A 19,672-nucleotide genomic window follows, 5' to 3' on the forward strand; every position below is an offset into this window, starting at 1 on the left:
AAAAATGGCTTTCTCCAATGTTGGTTGCAATACAATACTCTACAGGTATTAAGCAGAGTCTAATAATGGCCACCATACTCTTGGTGCAAGATGACCGTCGGTAGATCCAGGCTTTTAAGTGGGCCACGTTTTCTTTACTCGGGTATGTAGCTGTCTTCTTCCAGCTGATGGTGGGTGGCATGGCTTAATGTTACAAGAGGACGCAGCATTTCGTGCTGTTGTTCTGTGAATGTACCTGCTGTTGCAGGTTTTCTTTCTCCTTCAGCAAGTCGTCTATTTTCACTTCCAGCTTCTTGATTTCCTGTGTCCATTTCTGGGAAATTTACAAAGTTAGGGTCATTCCTTTCCCAATAATAGGGGTGGCTCAGTGACCACCTCGTTTTGTAAGCTGGACTCTGGGGATGGCATGAGGAAAGCCAGACAGTCTGTAAAAGGTAAGGAAATGGTCTGACCTGCCCTTGTTCTGGTGTGAGCCTAGCAGGAGTAATGTCATTAATTATTTTGGAACACAAGCTTTATTCTGCAGGGTTTCCTTTTATCTAAAAGCGCAGTAAAGGTAAAGGTTCCCCTGCACGTGCGTGCTAGTCGTTTCCGACTCTAGGGGCCGGTGCTCATCTCCGTTTCAAAGCCGAAGAGCCAGCGCTTGTCCGAGGACGTCTCCGTGGTCATGTGGCCAGCATGACTAGACGCCAAAGGTGCACGAAACGCTGTTACCTTCCCACTGTAGTGGTCCCTATTTTTCTACTTGCATTTTTACGTGCTTTCGAACTGCTAGGTTGCCTTGGATATTTTAATAATCATTGTTGGGTTGCTAGAGAGAAGACTTAGACAACAGTGATCAGTGACCAAATTGTCCACAATTTTAATTTGAAAGGCTATAGCAGCCAGGTAAAACTGGCTTTCTCCCAAGTGGCCTTTGGGACCTTTAAACTTGCTTTTCAATGAAGAAAGTATTTGTTCCTGAGGAAAAGCATCAGTTTTGATAACAATTCTCCACCACCACCATCACCCCAATTTTGTATGATGGAGAACCAGTAAGCTATCTCTTATCGGACGGCACTCTCAAACATACTTCTTTGTGTGACCGGTAGAATTTGGTTTGTAGCCTCCCCCCCCCCCCCCCCCCCGTGTGCTTTTTTACAAAGATGTGCAAAATCTGAATGTTACCTGCCGGCACCACTCTTGGATAGCGCTTCCAGGGAGGGGTCCTTGGATGCTGCCGTCTCGCCTCAGGTACACCTCCCCCTGGTCTGTTTCGTAAAGGAGAGGTTCCGCATGCGGCTTGGGAGGATGGACATTCAGGCGGAGGACTTTGAGAAAGATGCCCGTGCCTTCCGCTTTGATCACTGGGATGAAGCTCAGTGTGTAGGCCGTCGGGAAAACCTGCGGCTTGAAGGTTTTCAAGAGAGAATCTGTGAGCAGTCGAATTCTGTCTTCTTCTTTGTGGTCGCATTTGACGCCGCGGACCAAGCCATTGTCCTCAACCCCCACAAAAAGGCTGCCCCCTTCACTGTTGAGAAAGGCACACGTGTACTTGCGCAAATGATGCTTTAGTGTTGTGGTCAGGTATTCGCCGCTTCCTTGTTTGAATTCCACATTCCGCGTCTCTTCGCCTAGGAAAGCTCCATAGAACAGGCATTCTCTACCAACAATCTCCTTATGGACAATGGCGCTGTCTGAGCGGGTGCTGTTCAGAAATGTCATTGGCCAGTCGACCAGCCTCCAAGGGTAACGGACGCTTTTTCTGATGGGATTACTTCTGTTGTCATTTGGCAGTTGCTTCCTTCTCTCAGGGGGCCCTCCTAGAAGAACATCTGATCTGCTTCCCATGGACTCACTCTGTAGGCATGATGAGTAAAATTCAAGCGTATAATCAAATGTCACCAGTAAAAGGACTTGCGGCTTTGCAAGAATGTAGGTTCCTGTTTCGGTTGAGTAATTGTGATAAAAATTACATACCTGTATAGATCCAATATTTCCTCTTCTGCTTTATATACAAACATTGGCGTTAAAATGGGGACCAGCTGAAGCAGTGGCTCTGATGGTTTTTGAATTCTGAAAGCCGAATGCCTGACCCAGAGGTGCTGTTGCAAAAGGTAACTGAACTCTCTCTGTTTTTTCTTCATGAACTGAAGAAGCTTCTTGGATGAGAGGCAAAACATTCTCAAGGAAAAAGAATGTCCAATTGCCTTTTGAAAAAGCAGCTTTTGGGACACCCGTGACCTGGATGACTGAGAATCTCCATAGACCAGGGGTAGGCAACCTTGGCTCTTTTATGACTCGTGGACTTCAACTCCCAGAATTCCTGAGCCAGCCATGCTGAGGGGAAAGGGAGAAGTTTCCAAGCTGAGCCATGCTGGCTCAGGAATTCTGGGAGTTGAAGTCCACGAGTCATAAAAGAGCCAAGGTTGCCTACCTACCCCTGCCATAGACACTGAATGGCTATCATTGCCGAAAATTCTAGGGAAGAATACTGAGTTCGTCTCCTTTGCTGACTTAGAACTGCCAACTGTTAATAGGTATAACACATAGGATACTTTGGGTCTCTGTGGAAAAATTGCAATTGGCCTTGCATCCTAGTATGCTATGGACATATTTCCCTAAACTTTGTGGCTAATGGGTGTTTTCCCCTCCAAAACGGTTAAGTTCCCTAGAGCTATATGGTTTAGCAATTATGGGTGTGGCAATCCAATACATTTAGAGGGTTATTGATGTACCACACTGAGGGTGAGGTGAGGCCTATATAAAATGAGTCAGTTTGAAATTATAATCACGACTATATTTGCCTAAATTTCTTATTGTCTGTTGGCATCAAAGTGCTCTGAAGTTTATTGCAATAACTTGGGAGTTACTTAGCCAAATGGAACAAACAAGTCTGTTCTGTGTTAAATCCATTTGAAGTAACACTTAAAAGCTGCGTTTACCCTGTCTGCTGCAAAGTAAACCTTGTTTAAGGGAATACAGAATTGTAGTGTTAGACTGGGAGAACTTAGCTGCGTCCAGACGACATGCTTAAATCCCAAATCTTTTTGAGATTTTAACAAAAACGATGGTTGCATAATGTGCTGTCTGCAAACAGATATTCTAATTGATAGTTCACAGTATAGGCTCAAAACAATGTCTAGATTTACCGCGACATGCTTACTTTAGAGCATTGTGGGTACACAATTAGACTCTTCTGTTTTAATACTATTTTAAAGGAATGGGGCGGGGGGGGGGAAATCTGGATGTGCTAGAAATACTTTCTAGTACATAAAGGTGGCCTTGGGTGCTATCATCTTGCTGAGAGAGAAAAGATTTAGGGCTTGTGTGGCAGGGAATAAGTCCCTTATTAGAATAGCCAAGCTAGTCCTTGCTATTTTGGTGCAAGGAAAATATTTATTGTTATTTCCTTGCAAGGGAGAGGAAAAAAGCAAAATGCATACATTTCATGCACCTTGCTTCCTGCGCATGTGTGCGCGTATGTTTTTCCTAGTCTGCTTGGATAAGGGGAGGATTTTGAGAACTTTAAAGTAGCTGTTCACCAGTGGACTTTCCTTCTCCACTAGAGAAGCATTCTAGCCTGCTTCAAGAATGCAACCCGATATTAAATACCTTTCACTGCTGATTTTAAATGGACGTTTGTACAAGTATTTTAAATACAAGAATGCTCTAGCTGGTGCAGCTTCTTGATTTCTTTCTTCTCAGTGTTGCATAGAAGCTCTTGTATATTCTCAAGACTTTAACATATAACCTCTTTCCTGCTTTTCCCCCTGAGTGTGTAATTCCTAGCATATCGGAGGAGTTAGTTTTCTGCCACCTTACCTCTTGGCTATTTTTAGTAGCAGATGCAGGCTTTTTGCCTTGTCCCACAACAAGGTTTTTTCCCTTCTGCACAAGCTCTTTGGATAGGTTGTGTTCTGCCTCCGAAGCAAGCAGCAGTTGTTTGAGAACCTGCTCCAGGCTGATTTCTGTGGCCACCTGAACAAAAGCATAGGCCTGCTTACGTTTCTTGATCACTTCAATATCGTATCTTTGGAGGGTGACACTTGCCGTGCTGAGGATGTCCTTCAACATGCTGCAAAGGTCTTCACTGGAATACTTGGGGTTTAAGTTTCCAATGTAAAGGAGATAGGTTTGAGCCTGTCCAAAATGATCTTCCGCCTCAGCTTTTGCTTCTTCCAAAGCTACCTCTGGAACCTGATCTACATTGCCAGCTACTTGTATGGTTTCTACTACCATTTCTGGAATTACGTCTGTTTCCATTTTCAGACCTTAAAGAAAGATTTGCATTTGGTTGCATTTCTCAGGGTTTGCTAGTTGGAGCACAGAAGAGCTTATTAGGTCATTCTACATTGGTTTTGCTTGAAGGTATCTGTAGCCCATGATTCAAGAATGACCTGTTTCTTTTGTGGCTTGTTTCTGCAAAGTAGAAACGGAATTTTGCTCTTACAAATGGTCAGGTGCATAAAATCTCTGTATGGGGATCAAAGCTTATGGGGGAAACAACCCACAAAAAAATTGACACTTAGAATGGGTGTGTGTGTTAATTGTAAACTGGTCATAGGAGATTGCTGCTGGTGTTACTTAGCAACTATCTGCCAAACAATAGACTACAAAAGTTTACAATCAGATTTGACTTAATAGAGCATGTAATGAAAATTCAGATAGTAGATTTATGATCTTTTTCAGTGGCTATTCTATTGTAGCTTTTACACATTTCTCCTGAGAAGCTTCTTCAGAACGAAGCAACTTCTCTCCCCAGGATAGTTGCACTTACTATTAGTTAGTTGCACTTACTATCAGTTCTCCCAGGTAGTTCTGGTACTTCAGTAATCTAATAGGGCTATGATTATGTGTACTATAATTATGCTCACAACTAGTACTATACTTGTTGGCATAATTCCTGCGTGTATGTTTATTTCGTCCTTTACTAGAATGTTGAGATTGATCTGCTCCTGGTTGTAAAAAGTGAAACATTATGAATTCAGGAATTGGTTGAACAGGGGCCACCGTCATTCCATATGTGCATCTACTTGGACATTTTTCCCCCCCTTCCCTTTCTCATTCTTAATTTCACCAAAATCATTTGGGCCAGATGGAGAAGTGCTTTCTTTGCTGCTGTTTTTAAGATATTGGGAATGATAAAGCATTGTCCTGCTGTAAGACATCCTTGTGGATCTTATCTGCCTTGTGTCCACTGCATGTCTACCATATTTCATCACACCCATGTGCCAGAAGCATGTTGCGACTATGGTTGATGAAGAGAGGTGAAAAGACCATTGAGATGGCCTGAATATATGGCAAAAATGAACACAAGCTAGTGTTTCCATTTCTAAGCTTGTAGCACAATTAACTTGACACTCCATCCAAAGCTGTACAAACTTGTTTGTCTTACCTTCAGTTTTACATCCTTAAAACTCGTTACTATACAAAGAGTTGGTTCTCATACATTTCTTAATAGCTCCAGGCTTGTTCAAAAGGTGTGCTGCTGCTAACCATGCTATTTCTCAGGTATATGTTCCAACTCTCTCTTAGAATTTAAACTGTGAGGTCATAGATGTTCTTGTGACAATTCTAACACATTCACTTGAACACACAGCAGACAACATGGTATGTCCCCATATAAAAAGATGTCCTTCATTGGCTCCACCTGAACTTGTTAAACAAAACATTTCGCAGAGGTAAAAACAGAGATATTACAACTATTGAAAAGTAATAGTTGTTACTATTGAAAGTAACCAATAAGGCTGGTATTTAAGTGGTAAAGCTTAAACCAAACCTATGCCACAAGTTGCTTCTGCTATGGTCATTAAACAAATGCCAGTCATTAAACAAACCCACTGTTAGCGATAGGCATATTGTATCCTGAAACTGGATGTAAACATTAATTTCTGGAAGAAAGTTGTAAATTGCGGTCATCTGATCACAGGGCACAGCAAATGGCTGTAAATACAGGCTGGCTGCCGAGCTTCCAAAGTGCTGTCAACCTGTCCACGTGTTTTGAGCCGGGATATATCTTTGGGGTGGGGGGAGTCATAATTTGAATAGTTGCTGAATGACTGGTAGATAAGTCAAGGTCTACCTGTCATTATTTTGATTGGGAGCCACCCAAATTAGTTAAAAGGTGGGCAGATAAAGAAATGTTCTAAATATAAAATAAATTTATTTTGAATGTCCTGACAGATCATGGGGGTGAAAGTGCAAAGTGCTAATTCCCACCAATCTAAGACCGTGCAGTAAGAACAAGTACATTCCCCCCCCCAATTAACCTTACTTTGGGCTGTGTTATGAACCCTGCGCTTAAGTGTCTTGTGATTAACTTCAGCCAATAAAAACCCACTCATCCTTTTTTAAAAATTTTATTTATAAACAAAATCATCAGAGTAAGTGCAGAAGAGAACATTGGCAGGATTCTTCCTGCTACTTGCTGTAGGCAGTTGCTTACAGAAGTGATATTCTGCAACCAGGCAGTTAAGAGCAGAAATGGGTGGCCTTGCCCCAAGGGGCTGAAACTGGACAACCAAGAGGATGGCCGAGTCACACCATTCCCGCATATTGCAGTCATTGCTGGCTCCACCTTTCTGGAACTGGTTTATTGCCTGTGAATTTTCATTCTTTGTTTTAGAGGCCCCTTTTGCCTCGTCTTCTGGCCCTTGTCTGGGAGAGAAAGAAGCAACCAGAGGAAGGAGCAGCGGCCTGCGTAATTTGGCAGAAAAAGAAAAATGCTGCGGAAGGCCAGTACCTTTGCCTACCCCATATCCCAGTTCAGGAATCAGGGCAGGCAAACAAGCGATGAGCAACTGAGTCTCGGCGGCATTCATTTGTCTGCATCCCAAAGGGCAAGCTGGTAGGGTTATTCTGGAGGAATGAAAAAAAGCATTACACACTCGCTTTCCAGACACAAAGCACACTTCAGTGGAGAAGCTGGAGAAAAGCAGAACGTTGGGGCACCAGGTTATGACCTCCTTTTCCTCCTCTTCTCATTTGCCAGCAGCAAAACCTCTCTAACTACGGGACAATGGGGCCACCCACTCAAGTGCCATAAAAATAAATACATTAATTATTTTCCAGCATACACGTAACATGATTCAGCTTTCCCTACTGGAATTGGTGGGGGGACATGAAAAAGGAGCCTATTTCAGCATCTCTTTGCTATCCCGTGTGCCTGTCAGGTAGCTATCAAGGAAAGTCTGCCAGGGTGAAGTGGAAGGTATATTAAGCGGTACCACTGTAGAAGTGGAATTGCCCAGGGGAAAAGTTGAACTGGTTGCCATCTCAAGAGCAAGTAGAAAACGTTCAAGCTTGAGGGCGGGAGGGAGGTTGCTTAACTGTGTGCCCTGTGCCGCTTCGGGATAGGACCACACGCCTCCCATCCTCCCGGCTCACTTGTAGTGCTGGAATGGCAAATAACACAAACACAGAGCCCCTACTTGTGTCGAAATAAATTATTAAGAATTGTCTGCTTATCAGCCAGCAATGTGAGTGTGTGGGGAACAAAGCCAGCTTGAGTCCTCAATACAGGAAGTGATTAACAGCACCTAGTGAGAAGTGAGGAGAGTGATCTGCAGGCAGGCGGTACAGCTCGCTGGATTGGGCACCTGCCAAAACTCCCACCCCACCCTGCACCCAAGGGAGTGCATCATCTGGAGAGCAGCAGTCCTCGGCTGGCTTCTTCTAATCTGTTTCTTCTGTATGGCACAGAAGAGTAACCTCTCGACGTCCTCCTCCTCCTCCTCCTCCTCCTATTGCATGAAGAGGGCTTCTCAAAGAGAGCCGCAAAAGAAGATGCTGTGATTACAAAAAAGGAAGGGCCAAACAGCTGAGTCTAATGCAAGGGTGGCCCTGCCACAGCTCTACACACAGGAGGCATCATCGCCTCGGTCAGATAAGGTCCCAGATGCCACCAGCGGAGAGCTGAGGAAACTTCTCCCTTTGTGAGAATCCGTCTGAAGCTTCCGACAAAGGTTCCGGGTGCCTAGGACCTTCCTCCTGCAGGAAGTCACCTTTCTTTCGCTGGTTAAGAAAGATGTCCTAGTAATTCTGTGACGCGGTGGCTGCAGAAGGGAGACACGTCTTGACGTGCCTTCGCGGAGAGCTGAGAGGGCCATGATTGTGCCAACAGGAGTCTTTTTTTTCAGAACTTGCCCTGTTTCAACTTATCAATGTGGTAGGTGAGTTTCAGCGCCGGCCCCAGTTTCAAGCCCATGTACTTCATCATCATGTCATTACGCAACAAGAGTAAGGCCTTGCCATCAATCTCCTGTAGGCATAGAGCAGAAAGAGAGCCATGTTTGTGCTGTGTCAGAAGTAAAAAGAGGCTGGATTAGGGTGACTGCTGATCTACAAGATAATACATGACAGGGGTGCCTAATTTTGCAACATTGGTTGCATAGAAAAAAGAACTTCTTTGACATGCCTTGACATTATGAGTGACACTTAACAAAAGCCCTTCATTTGCATAAGCTTTACATGGAGATTAGAGGCTTAGGGTTTGGCATCTGTCTTAGCTACTTGGAGAAAGTCTTTAAAACTGGAATCCAGCCTTTTTATAATACTCATCGAGTAAAGCAGCTATTTACATCTCTGCGCTGTATTACTCCGTCTCTCTACTTCAATTCTTATGCTATCATTGATGGTCAGATATATTCATCCTATATTGCCCAAATAATCTTGTTTACTGTTGGAAGGCACCAAAACTTTGCCTCACTGAGAGATATTGACCTTCTCAGGGGGAAAAAGAAAGAGCCTTGAAAGAGCCTTGCTAAGCACATTGTGCTTTAGATTGTAAGCCGCCCTGAGTCTTCGGAGAAGGGTGGGATATAAATGGGATTTTAAAAAAAACACCTCCACAGAATTATTAATAATGTGTTAAAAACTGCATTATCAGCAGGAACCATATGTTGGGTGACAGCACTTCCCTCAGGAGGAAAATACTACCCAGGCCAATTCAGATGATCCCGAGGGCATATTTACGTGTTTCCGGAAGAGATCTGCGTGGGGTCCCAGCTGGGGGTCAGCGTCTCTTACAAACTGCATGACATCTTCTACTGTCCAGGCCGAGGGATCCCGGGTACCCAACCGTGAAGTGTCTCGAGAACTCAGGTATCTGTCAGAGCCTAGGGGGCATAATAAAAAAAATGCAAATAAATCCTGGGGCTGCAAAACCTCAGGGATCCATGCTATTGAAATAGCGGTTTCTGGTGACACTTTTTAAAAACAACCGCCACTGTCAAATTGAATGAATTACAAGTAGTCCTCTACTTACGACCACAACTGAGCCCAAAATTTCTGCTGCTAAGTGTGACATTTGTTAAGTAAGCCTCGCCCCATTTTACCATCTTTCTTGCCACAGTTGTTAAGTGAGTAACTGCAGTTGATAGGTTAGTAACCCAGTGGTTCAAATAAATCTGGTTTCCCCATTGACTTTGCTGGTTAGAAGGTCGCAAAAGGTGGTCACAGGATCCTGGGACATTGCAACCATTATAAATCTGGCTCAGCTGGCAAGCATCCGAATTATGATCACGTGACCCAGGGGGATGCTACACAGGATGAAAAACAGTCGTAAGTCACTTTTTCCAGTGCCACTGTAGTTTTGAACAGTCTCTAAATGAATGGTTGTAAGTGGAGGACTTCCCGTGTTTGCACCCAATGCTTTTAGAGGGGTAGCAGGAGTGCCACTTCACACCCAGGATCCATCAGGTCCCTGCCTTGCTATTAGTAGGACAAAAGTAAAGCTAGACTGCCTCACAGAAGAAGAGTGTTGAGGTGCCTTACCCCCAGCACCCAGTCTATGCCCAGCAGGGGCGCTGCACTGAGTGAGGCTGGAGGGCTGGTGGAGGTGGCGGTATCCCTGAAGTCGGAAGTCCCTTGAGTTGCGGATGGGGCTGGAGACGCTGACGGCGTTCAAGGCTGAGTCGATCGGGTCCAAGCGCGGCTCCAGAGGACCAGGGAGACTGTCATTCAGGACAAAGGTTTCACCTGAAAGACATAAGCAACGGGTGAGAGGGGAGCAAGCAACAGTGACGGGTGTTGCGGTGCACACAAACATCTTGAGTTGTAAAGCCAACAACGTGGAACAAATTTACTCAGCTAGAAAGTTGGGGAGGAGGAATTATTTTCACCATTTTGTATCAGGTTCTTCGAGATCATTTTTCCCTATATAACTACGTCCAGTCATTCTCTCTTCATGTCCTAGAACAGAGGTCCCCAACCTTTTGGGCACCAGGGACTGGTTCCGTGGAGAGAGGTTTTTCTGCGGACCGGAGGGGGCGTGGTTTTGTGTGCATCTCGCGGACTGGTTGCTGGCATGCCACAGCCTGGTACGTGTCCATGGAGCGGGGGTTGGGGACCCCTGTCCTAGAAGTTCTTCTTTATGGAAAAGAGTAGATACGTTCATTCTGGAACGCTCCTGACCAGCCAATGCAGTGGAAAGGCTAAGTCTTTTCTTACTAAAAGAGACCGTATTTTAGCATTCCCTAGGCATGTTACGGCAGGACTGCATTAAAATAAAGCACCAAGAATCCTGCAACCTTGGTTCTGCTTTTTTCTTTGACTATTGAAATAGGAACCTATCTAGACATTCCTTCATCTAAATTCCGCTGCTTTTTTGCACTTAGGTGCCAGTTCTTGGACAGAATAAACAGGGAGTGTTGTCTGGCACCCATTCCTCATTTCATTCTGGCAGAAAAGTAAATTGAGGTTAAGGAAGAAACTCTCCCAAAACTCTGAAGTCCAGCAGTGAAACGTTAAAGCCAAATTTCTACAAACAGCAATTCCTTATGTGCTGCTGTTGGTTCAGTGCTACATGAAGGATGCACAGAAAAGCTTGTGCCAGGAATGCTTCTCGATCATGTATGCAATCAAACCCTCATGCCTTCTGTGTATGAGACTTGGATCTGCTGAGATGTGGCATTATCTTTAAAATATCCCCAAAGGGGTGTCACACATTGGTCTCCCAACGGAACCAGAATGTGTTCACAGTTCAGCTAATTTTTTTTAAATATCTCATCTTACTTGAGCTACTCACCATGAGCCTTTAAACAAGCCACAGTCCACACAAACTTTCCCTTTGTTATACAGAATACAAGAGTTAGAAGGGACTTTGGGGGTCTTCTAATCAAGGAGGAGACCCTATACCATTTCAGATAAATGGCTGCCCAATCTCTTCTTAAAAACCTCCAGTGTTGGAGCACCCACAACTTCCTCAGCCAAGCCATTCCACTGACTAATTGTTCTCAATGTCAGGAAATTTCTCCTTAGTTCTAGGTTGCTTCTCTCCTTGATTAGTTTCCATCCGTTGCTTCTTGTCCTGCTTTCAGATGCTTTGGAAAATAGGTTGACATCCCCCACCTTCTTTATGGCAGCCCCTCAAATATTGGAAGACTGCTGTCAGGTCAGCCCTATTCCTCCTTTTCATTAGACTAGACATACCCAATTCCTGCAACTTTCTTCGTATGTTTTAGCCTCCAGTCCCCTAATGATCTTTGTTGCTCTTCTCTGCATTCTTTCCTCAACAACTTTTTTCAACTTGCTGTCTGAATCACTGGAGGGCTCCAGAGAATTATCTTTTCGGTGACCAAAACTGGATGCAGTAACTCCAAGTGTGGTCCTGCTTTCCTGGCACTTTCCTACTGAAAGCAAGGCAAATTACTGCAAGCATTAAGAAAGTACTATTTTCCCTCCTGAAATAGTTCTAAATGCTTATGTGCCCATAGTCCTATGGCAACATACGTTCATACATGAGAGGAAATGTTTTATTAAGAGACCATGGGCCATGAGTGGCACAGATAACTTGTGTGACAGAGGCTGAGGGACTTTCAAAGAAGTAAGATGTTAAAAATGTTGATGGCTCACTTAATTGTCTTAATAAAGAAAGAAACAACATTAATTACGGTAAGAGTTCAACTAGTTCAGAATCCTGTTCCATCTATCCATGAATCCTATTCCCAAGTACTGTATGTCCTTAGATGCTATCTGCGAAGCTCACCAGAATATGAAGACATTGTTATTGTCCTCGACAACTGGTATACAAAGGTTACAAGAAACAGACGTTCCATAGAATTATCATGGATAAGAAATAGTGACAAAAAGTCATGGGCAATAGGCCTGATTTTGCCTTTCAAACCTGTAGGCATAAACATCAGATGGGAACAGAACATTCATCTTCAGCCTATGACGCCTCCTTCTTGTACTTGCTTGCACTGAGAAATAAGGTTGTGCTAGAGAAGACCATTCATTCCATCTTCACAGAAATGGTAGAACTGCTCACATGCAGAGAATCAAAGCATATTTTGTCCGCCTGAACACAACCGAATGATGTCTTGTATGGGAATGGCAGAGGCTGATGTTTTATTTCAGGATATTGTGATTGCTAGAAGAGCCATGGTGGTGCAGTGGTTAGAAGGTAGTATTGCAGGCTAATTCTGCCGACTGCCAGCTGTTCGATTCCGACCGGCTCGACTCAGCCTTTCTGAGGCCGGTAAAATGAGGACCCAGATTGTTGACTCTGTGAACTGCTTAGAGAGGGCTGTAAAGCACTGTGAAACGGTATGTACTGTAAGTCTTAAGTGCTATTGGACGAAAGTGTAGAAAAAAACCCCTCAGTTCCAGTCATTTAAATTTATAGGTGGCTTTTGTTCTCATAGTTAAGCACAGATAATGGGGAGCACGTAGACTGAGAAGCCCACCAAAGAAGTTAGAAGTAGTGAAGGAAATGCTGTGGACCGCTGCTAGCGCTTCTGCTTGACACAGAGGAGCAGAAGGCAGTCAAGATGGCAATGTCTACAGGGCACAGCTGAGCCAGAAGTAGAACACAGACATGAGTTTCAACCTATGCTGCTTGTTAAAGGAATAATATCAGCAAGGCTGGGAAAAGAGGCTCTGCTCACCTTCCAAAGGGTGATGGTCATTCTTTGGTAACTTGGGGGACAGAGGAGCGCTATATGGAGGGAAATCTTGGGAATACCTCTTTGTACCCCGGCCTGGTCCCTGCAGAGAGCCGTCTAACGAAATGCTCCTGTCTAGGAAGAGAGAACAAGCCCTGCTTAAGATCAGCACCTTCTTTGGGAAACAAATGTCCTGCCTCAGAGCAGCAGAACTGCCATACTCTATGGACTGGTCATTGACTGCCATAAAGATTCTTCTTCTTCTTCTCTTATATAGTCTACCCCATGGTCTATAGTTCCACCAGCAGAAACAGTTGTATCGCTGAACTGAAGGATGATTTTGAAATCTCTGGGTGTTACCAATTATCACATCATGTCTTCTGTTCTATGCAATAACTGGAGAATTTTATGAAAGGGACAGTGGCATTTCCAGGGCCGATAACGGCTTCATCAGAAGAGAGCTTTTATTTTTAAAAACATTTTTTTATTCTCCTAAGTGAAAAATTGGTGTATCATTTCCAGTACATCTTAATTCTTATACATGCAATGGGGAATCTACTGCATGCTCTTAACAGAGTTGAGGAATGACAAAATGCCTCTTTATAGTTAGCTGTTTTGTGCAATTGCTGATTTTAAGCTTTCTGCATGTCATTATTCCTTGATTGTTTGCAGTGGTGCTTTTCAAATGATTCTTAAAAAGCATTTGCTCATCACAGGGAAATGTCAGGGCTCTTTGTTTGGCTGAAATGAGTAAGCTTCAGAATATGAAGTTAAATGCCAAGACAGCTATTTGTGAAAATCATGTAAAGGTCGATATTAAAACACAAAAAACAGCTACAAGATATTCAACATTTCCTTGTTGAATATCAATGCCTACTTTTCTAACCCAAATTTCTTAGACTGGCACTGGCTGGTTTTAAAATGGGACCATTTCCCCAGGAAATTGATAAATTAGATTTAAAATTTACCAGTGGTTCTCTAAGTCCATTTAGCATCTTCTGTGAATTTCAGATGTACAAGAAACACAGTGCCCATCTTTTTCATATTTTGTAATAAAAACTGTCATACTTGTTCTAATGTTATTTTATTTTCACTGGAATTATTGGCTGCTCTAATCAGAAATGATTCAGAAACATGTACATTTCAGTCTATGTAAGATGGATCAATAATAGTATGATAAAAAGAAATAAACCAATAATATTATACAACCTACATATAGTGCCTGGGTATCTGATGATTGGTCATCTTAACTGGTCAAATGTGATATCTCCAAGTCATTCTAGTAACATAATCCTCAAGTATTCTGTCAAGCCCCGACTGGGAATTCACAGCTCAAACTCACTATGATTCTGGTGATCAAGAAACATTGCAAAGTAAATTAACTCAGTAGTTGTGTTTCTTGAGTAATATGCTTATCTGTAACCTGGACAGGGTTAGCAAGTTATGTCTGAAGGCCATGTTGTCATCTGTTGCTCATTTACTTCAGATAGATAGATACTATCTATCTGTGAACCGCCCTGAGTCCTTCGGGAATAGGGCGGTATATAAATTCAACTAATAAATAAATAAATAAATAAATAAATAAATAAATAAATACATACAGACATAAATATATGATATCTATCTATCTATCTATCTATCTATCTATCTATCTATCTATCTATCTATCTATCAATCAATCAATATCCTGTCTCAGCTTACGTGAGTCCTTGTTATGCAAGGAGAAACCCTTCTTCCAAAAAGCAGGCAGGAACCGCAAGAAAAACCAATCTCCTTTTATTATTCACAGACCTGAGTCAATGTCCAAGGCAAACAAACACAGTTGACAGAAATTCGATCCCCAACACGAACAATTGCCTTCGGCAACCAGCACCTCCCACACCTTCCCTTTGATAATTCAGCCAAGGCGTGGCTTCCTAATGCCTTCTCCTTTGCCTTTGGAGCCGCCCCATTGCATTCCTCTGTCCTACTCTCTTCTCTTGCTGGTGTTTTCGTGCATCCTGAATATTTCCCAGCTGTGCTTCATCACTGTCCAACTCAGACTCCCAGCACAGCTGTGTCTCAGCCTGAGCGCGGGTAGAAAGGCCAGGCTCCTCGTCAGACAGAGCCTTCCTCTGACTCTGCTGTCACTCCAGGCCCCTCCTCCTCCTCATCTGATTCCTTACTTTCCCCAAAAGTAAGGCTTACCCTAAAAATAAGCCCTAGCCTGATTTTTTTGGGTAGACCTAATATAAGCCCTACCCCCCAAAACAAGCCCTAGTTTTGGGTTGAGGGGCACACACTTAAAAATCAAGCTGGGGATGGAGATGTGGATCTGCCCCACGTGCCTCACACCCACCACCTTGCAGCCAGGCCTTTCCTTGCCGGCCCACTACTTCTGAGGCCTCTTCTGCAGCCAGGCCTGCATTTCTCAGTCACGGGCCTTTCTTGAAGGCCTCTGCAGCCAAGGACTGAGCTACGGATTTAATCCATAGCTAGGTACTCAGCTGCAGTGACCTTCCAGAAAGGCCTAACTGCAAAATGCAGGCTGGAATGCAGCTGCAGGATGAAGCTGATCCTTCGGCCCCAGAAGGAGTGGACCTGCTGGGCGGGGCTGTCGGTGCCAGAGGTGAGTAAGACATCCTCCGAAAATAAGACCTGGTGCCTCTTTTCAAGGCAAGAAAAAAGAAAAGAAAAAAGACCTGGTCTTAATTTTGGGGGAAACATGGTAGTAACACGATTGTTAAGTGAATCTGGCTTCCCCATTGACTTTGCTGGTCAAAAGGTCACAAATGGTGATCACATGACCCCCCCAGGACACTGCAACTGCCATAAATGCGAGTCAGTTGCCAAGCGTCTGAATTCTGATCACATGACCATGGGGATGCTGCAGTGTCCTTAAGTGTGAAAAACAATGTCACTTTTTTCAGTGCCGTTGTAACTTTGAACGGTCGCTAAATGAACTGTAGTAAGTCGAGGACTGCCTGTATTAAATAGAAATGCATAGCTGGAGTAGGCCAGACAAATTAGCCCAATTAAAATACTGCTGAGGACTCTCTGGACATCTTTCTTAGAATGAAAAAACAGCTAAGCTGCACAAAGCTGTCAGGGGACCAAGACAAAAGACCTGTATATATAGTTATTATTTCTTGCTTCATTGCCTTTGCTAGTTACATATAATATCATTACACGTCATCCATCTTACTTTTCCTTCTGCCATCCCATCATAAAGAGAAAAGGAAAAAAATGCAGTCGTTAAAAAGGTAATAAAAATGGTCAGTCTTTAAAGCAGCTTCCACAGGATACTGGATGAATTCCACAGGTACTGGATGAATTCAGGGTTCTTTCAAAAACCCACATACCAGATCTTTGGCATTTCAGAGGGAATTCAAGGGAAAGCATTATTTTTCTGAAAGCTGTTCAAGCATAAGATAAATAAAGTGAAACTTCAACTTAATGGAATCTCAACTTAATGCAACAAATTTCCATCCAGAGATTCTCCTGAAATAACTTGACCAATTTACGACATCTGAAGTAGTCTGGGCAAGGCACCGACATTTATGCTAATGTTGCAAATGACCCAAGTGAAATAATTGCAATGAATGATATAAACTTCCATTTCAACAGACATTTGGAGTCATCGGTACCCTCTTCCCCCAGCTGGTCTGTTCAATTAAGATTTTACTGTTACACTTTGCTTTTTAGTTTTCAAGTCAGATATCATTGTTACCCCCACCAACAACCCATGAACAATAGTAAGTCTGTCATTGTATTTTTTGTCTCAGATAATGTATTTAAAACATAGACCCTGAGGCACTTAAATAATATTATTAGAAGGAACGGCCCTATTAACATGTTCAGCTCTATATCAGGTAAAATAAAATACATATAGTCCTGGACTTACAACTGGTTGCTTAGTGATCATTCAGAGTTATGATGGACTACCCCAGGGGTAGGCAACCTCGGCTCTTTTATGACTCATGGACTTCAACTCCCAGAATTCCTGAGTCAGCTGCTGACTCAGGAATTCTGGGAGTTGAAGTCCATGAGTCATAAAAGAGCCGAGTTTGCCTACCTCTGGACTACCCCAAAGGTATTTATGACCTGGTTCTAAAGCTTGGACAGGCAACCCACCCCCCCTTTATAATTATGCGATCGCAGGTCAGGTGCTCAACAGCCAGATTGCACTGCAGCAGTCCATGGCCAAATCACCACGTTTTATAACATTTTTGTTGAAAACTAGTATTTACTACTGGTTTTCAGGGAAAAAAAATGCCCCAAAGCGAACAGTGGGCTCGCTTTATGACTACAATGTTTGCTTTAAGACTCCAGCAGTCGCTTTGGGACGTGGCATTCGCTTAACGATTACTGCAAAAAAGGTCATAAAATCAGTTCTGTCGGGTGGGTGATCTGTTTTTACGACTGTCACGAATTACGACTGAAATGGGTCATGAGTTGAGAACTAACTGTGTAAGCTTTGCTCCAAGTTTAAAAAAAGGCACACAAGAATAGGCGTGTGTGTGTGTGTGTGTGTGTGTGTGTGTGTGTTAGGAACAGGTTCAAAATGACGAATGAATCTGTCTGGCGAAACTTTACTCCACCTGCAGAGATTAGCATGAAAACTCTCCCAGCCAATTCTTACCTGGAAGGTATTTGTCATGGTCATATTCTCTGGAGTGATGCATGTGGTGGTGAGTGAGGGGCTGGTTCCCAAAGAGGTTGTCACTTCGCAGGTTGTGGCACAGTTTCTCAAGGAAACGGAGGACGTACGTAATGCTATTCACGGCGGGTAAGTTTAAAGTGTGCTGCTCATGATCAAACACAGCTGAAAGAGGAAACCAACAAAGCCAAATATATAAAATTTTACAGAGATGACCAGCAAAGCTCAACACCCCCCCCTGCGTCCACTTGTCATTCAGTCTAATAAAATGCTTTCCGGATTTAATGACTAGAACAGTGATGGCGAACCTTTTGGAGAACCCAAAACCCACTTATGTATCGTCGTGTGTCGGGTGGGCGTGGCCCATTGGGTGGGCATGGCTGCGGTGGTAACGGCAGACTGGGTGGGACTAAAAAGTTCAATCAATTAATTCCAACTTTGTGAGATCTTTTCCCCCCCCCCCCGCGAGAAGTTGAAAATGATTGATTGATTGAACCTTTTTTTTTTTGCCCATGGCAGCAGAGGCCTAAAGCGAAAAGTTTTTATAAAACCCAGCTGAAGGCCTAGGACTGGGGCGATGGCGCGTGTGCCCACAGAGAGGGCTCTCCGTGCCAGCTGTGGCACTCGTGCCATAGGTTCACCACCACGGGACTAGAACATTACTCCATTACTCCAATGTAAGGGTTGGGCAACTCTGGTCCCTTTACCACCCGTGGACTTCAACTCCCAGAATTCCTGACACAGCCAGAATTCTGGGAGTTGAAATCCACAGGTCATAAAGGGGCCACAGTCGTCCAGCCCTGCTCCAAAGGTTTCTAAAAAGCACATGATGCTGCATTGCCACTGTTAGAACCTCATGGCTAGATGGTGGCTAGCAGACACGTTTCCTGGGAGATATTTTCCCAACAAAGTAGGGCAGATCAATAGGAGTGTTACCTGAAATAATCTCTCCTCCATGGCCTTGCTTAAGGAATGAGAAGACAGTTTTCTGATGGTAAGCACAGTCAATGCAAGCTTGGACTGCTTGCTGCAGGACTACGGACGCTCGAGCTGGACCAAAATGGTCAGGCAATTGCTGGATTTTCTTTTTGTCCAGATGAGGCCCAGGGCTACAGTTTTTATTCAAGTAGATGCAAACTAGTTGGGGGGGGGGAGACAGAGGGGAGAAAGGACAAGCAAACACATAAGAAGCCTTCAATGCTTAATTTGAAAAAAAAACCACACAGGACTGTAGTAACATTTATCCTCTATTGGTTAATTCCTAACGCATGAACATTTGTAAACGCAAAGTGACCTTTTAAAAACAATGTTTAGTCTGTGAGATGGCAACGAAGATACACTGTTCTTCATGTGCTTATGAATTCACCTTGAAACCCTGCCTCGTAATTCCTGCAGAAATTGTGCCGTTAAACAGGTCAAACACAAAGCAGTCCAATATTTTTAGTTTGATGCCAGTTACGTGAACAAAAGAATCATCTTGGACAATCATTCTTTTGCCCTATTTTTCCCCTCTATCGTATGGAGTTGCTACCTTCTAAAAATCTCCCTCATTAGGTTTGTCATTTGTTTATAGATTTGTTCATTTATTTGCTTTCTCATTCTGTCCAGGTGCTAAATGACTCCAGGTGGCTTACCAAGAATATGAATTTGAAAGTACTATAATAAACTACACAATCAAGATAATAGAACCGCCACACCAGGGGAAGACAAAACTCAAAATACGTTAACATTGCCATGAGTTCACTAATCATCCCAGCAGAATGCCTGCAGGAAGAGCCAGGTTCCCCCCCCCCCACCAGAAGATAGCAGGAACTTTCAGAAGTAATAGGAGGCAGTTCCTTACCTGTAGGAGCCTGCATAGCAGAACTGGGGATAGTAGCTGCATCTTGTGGTACCGTACTTGTGTCAGGCTCAGGAGTGCTAGTTGTAGGGGAAGTGGGTGCTGGATTTAGTAACGTTCGCGGCTTTCTCTGAAAATAAAAAAAACGTTTAATGGCTTTCAGTGGAAGAACAAAGTCTACTGGGTACAAGGAAGACGTTGTTAAGAACTGATATTACAGCATCAAGGACAGGCTGTCGGGAACATAAAGAGGAAACAGTGTCTCTGTGACAAAAGTGTATGAAGCCTAATGAGCGATAAAAATATCTTGAGTCAACAGCAACTACC

General features: G+C 43.6%; 2 protein-coding genes across 6 annotated transcripts in view; both read right to left on the reverse strand.

Annotated features, from left to right (window-relative positions):
• Positions 1–190: 190 nt before the first annotated feature.
• Positions 191–4,221, reverse strand: SLFNL1 (schlafen like 1; the record flags this gene model as incomplete). Its single annotated transcript, XM_081334369.1, has 3 exons — positions 191–313; positions 1,168–1,839; positions 3,805–4,221. 3 exons carry the CDS (start codon positions 4,219–4,221, stop codon positions 191–193), a joined length of 1,212 nt encoding a protein of 403 aa, XP_081190495.1.
• A 2,112-nt stretch (positions 4,222–6,333) lies between these two features.
• Positions 6,334–19,672, reverse strand: part of SCMH1 (Scm polycomb group protein homolog 1) — a 39,529-nt gene continuing 26,190 nt past the window's right edge. For 4 of the 5 annotated variants that reach the window (XM_081335467.1, XM_081335468.1, XM_081335466.1 and 1 more), the window contains 7 exons: positions 19,349–19,475; positions 18,442–18,642; positions 17,488–17,670; positions 12,870–13,001; positions 9,757–9,960; positions 8,956–9,098; positions 6,334–8,242 (listed from right to left, as the gene is read on the reverse strand). In XM_081335467.1, coding sequence (XP_081191593.1) covers positions 8,117–8,242; positions 8,956–9,098; positions 9,757–9,960; positions 12,870–13,001; positions 17,488–17,670; positions 18,442–18,642; positions 19,349–19,475 — 1,116 coding nt within the window. In that variant the 3' untranslated portion in view covers positions 6,334–8,116. The remainder of the gene's footprint in view (positions 8,243–8,955; positions 9,099–9,756; positions 9,961–12,869; positions 13,002–17,487; positions 17,671–18,441; positions 18,643–19,348; positions 19,476–19,672) is intronic. The other variant, XM_081335469.1, reaches the window with a different exon arrangement.

The sequence above is a fragment of the Vipera berus genome (genome assembly GCF_964194415.1).
Source record: "Vipera berus genome assembly, chromosome: 9".
In the NCBI taxonomy this organism is placed as follows: Eukaryota; Metazoa; Chordata; class Lepidosauria; order Squamata; family Viperidae; genus Vipera; species Vipera berus.